The sequence below is a fragment of the Mandrillus leucophaeus genome, unplaced genomic scaffold (genome assembly GCF_000951045.1).
Source record: "Mandrillus leucophaeus isolate KB7577 unplaced genomic scaffold, Mleu.le_1.0 Scaffold140, whole genome shotgun sequence".
Taxonomy (NCBI): Eukaryota; Metazoa; Chordata; class Mammalia; order Primates; family Cercopithecidae; genus Mandrillus; species Mandrillus leucophaeus.
The window spans coordinates 3,679,093-3,681,194 of NW_012101366.1; the positions used below are offsets into that span (position 1 = coordinate 3,679,093).

Sequence of the window (2,102 nt, forward strand, 5' to 3'; positions counted from 1 at the left end):
AGCCGCAGCTGCTGCAGCGGCCGCCGCAGCCGCTGAGGACGAACCGCCGTTCCTGGAGGCCCCGGACACGCCGAAGCTTGAGAGACTGGAACCCACTACGTTGCAGCTGGAGGAAGAAGAGGACGAGGAGCGTTTCCAGGGGTGGAAGCCTTTGCCGAAGGAAGAAGAGCTGTCCGAGAGGGAGGAGGGAGATGGGCTGGGGCTACCGATCTTATTACAGGTAGCAGCAAGCATGGCCAGAGGAGTCGATCCCAACCTCGGTTCTTCCTGCGAGAAGGAGGAGAGAAGGAGTGGGGGAGGGGAGGTGGGCAAAGGACCGGTGGGGGAGGAAAGGAAGAAATGTGCATCAGTCTCCCGGTAGCCTCCAAAGCGCCCCACTGCACCCCATCTCTCGCTGCGGCGCGCCGCCACCAACTCACCTGGCACCCCCAACAGCCCCGGTGCCCGGCCGCTTCCTACTCTACAGGAGGGGACAAGTTTGGCTGCCGGCGTCTGATTCGGGAGCAAAGCACCACGCTAAAGAAGAGTTTGACAAGTATTCTCACCTAAAACAACACTCTCTTGCACACAAGGCCCCAGACACTTCGTAACAAACAAGCAAAAAGTCCAGATTGGAAAGGAAGGAAGTTTTCTTTGCCGAGAAGCCTGGGGGAAAACCATTGGATTGCTTTCAGGAGCGCTTCCCCTGTAATCCTGAGAGCTTTGAAAAACCTGTTCCGGTCCCCAGAAACCCATCCTGGGTTGTTTCTCCCAGGCCAAAAGAGGTCAAACTGTAGCGCTCACTCTTTCTTTCTTTCTTTTTTTTAAAAGCATATCTACAATAGTAAAAACGAGACGAGTTCAACGTACCTGCGAGACAAGGCGGGCTGCAGAATTTTTTTTAAGGGTTAGGGGAAGATCTGCACTTTGCCCAGTAGGAAAAACTTGATCTCTTTACCCCCGAAATCGGTGCCTGTAAAATGGGCTGGGCGCAGGTCTCCCGGGCAGGGAGCAGTCAGGCGCTGCGCGGTGGCTTGTCTAAATACCCTTCGAACCTTTTCCTGCGCTGAAAAAAAGTGACTCTGCCCCCTTCTCCCCCTTTTTCTTTTCTCCAAACTCACTTGTATTTAAAGGAAAAAAAAAAAAAAAGCTCTCAATAGAGAGACTGATAGCCCGTGGCCTGGCCGGGGCGACTTTAACCCCCTCCAATCGGCAATAAAAGGAAACTAATTAAACCAGCAAGAGAAAATCCTGAGACTCACCCCTAGAAGTGAAGTTGCCATCACACAAAAGTGCCCTCCTCCTCTCAGAGGATCTTTTTTATATTGATAAATCAGAGGCAGTGTTTTTTTTAGAGGTGTGCAATACAATGATCAGTTCCGCCCATTCCACCACAATTGTAGCTCCCTCTCCGGCTTTGAAGTGCCGCGGAGGCGCGGCCAGCCAATCTGCGGCCTCGCCGGGCCGCGCGGCGCGCGCGCCGTGAGGTCATCGGCGCGGCCGCCTGCCGCCGTGGTGGATGGGGGAGTGGGAGCGGAGGGGGCGGGGGCGGCTGCGTGTGTTACAAAGCGCAAAGCGCGCGCGCGCGCGGGTGTGAGTGTGTGTGTAACAATGTAACTGTGTGCGAGTGTGACCAGGCCGAGGAGAGGACAGTGCGGAGACGGGAGGGGGGGGGATGTGGGTGTGACACTGTAACTGTGACAGTGTGGTAAATGGGGGAGTGGAGAGAGTGCAGAAAAGGGAGGGTTGTGTGATAGGATAACTGAGTGTGCGACAAAGCGGGGTAGAGAGACAGAGCAATTAAGTGTTGAGGGGAAGGGTGTGAGTGTACGGGAGTGTAACTGTGAGTCTGACAAACCTAGGGAGGAAAGAGGGACTAAAGTGGGTGGGGGGTGAGTGTGTTTGGTGTTGGGGAAGAAGGAGGGCTGTGAATATGTGTGTTTGTGCGACAGAGAAAAGGGAGGGTGTGTGTGGGCGCTTGTGTTGTGTGCGCGCACCGAAGCTGGTAGTGGGGAATGGGAACAATGCAATAAAGTGTGTTTGTAAGAGAGAGACTGTCGAGCTGAAGAGGGAAACCGACTAAGTTGATGGAGGCTGAGTGAATAAATATTCACAAACGCTGC

The 2,102-nt window shown here is 54.5% G+C and overlaps 1 protein-coding gene across 1 annotated transcript in view; it reads right to left on the bottom strand.

The window, feature by feature from the left end:
• Nucleotides 1-1,347, bottom strand: part of SP8 (Sp8 transcription factor) — a 2,786-nt gene extending 1,439 nt beyond the window's left edge. The window contains exons 1-2 of the mRNA XM_011973962.1: nt 1,242-1,347; nt 4-267 (exon numbers count right to left, since the gene is read on the bottom strand). Coding sequence (XP_011829352.1) covers nt 4-267; nt 1,242-1,262 — 285 coding nt within the window. The 5' untranslated portion in view covers nt 1,263-1,347. The remainder of the gene's footprint in view (nt 1-3; nt 268-1,241) is intronic.
• Nucleotides 1,348-2,102: the final 755 nt, after the last annotated feature.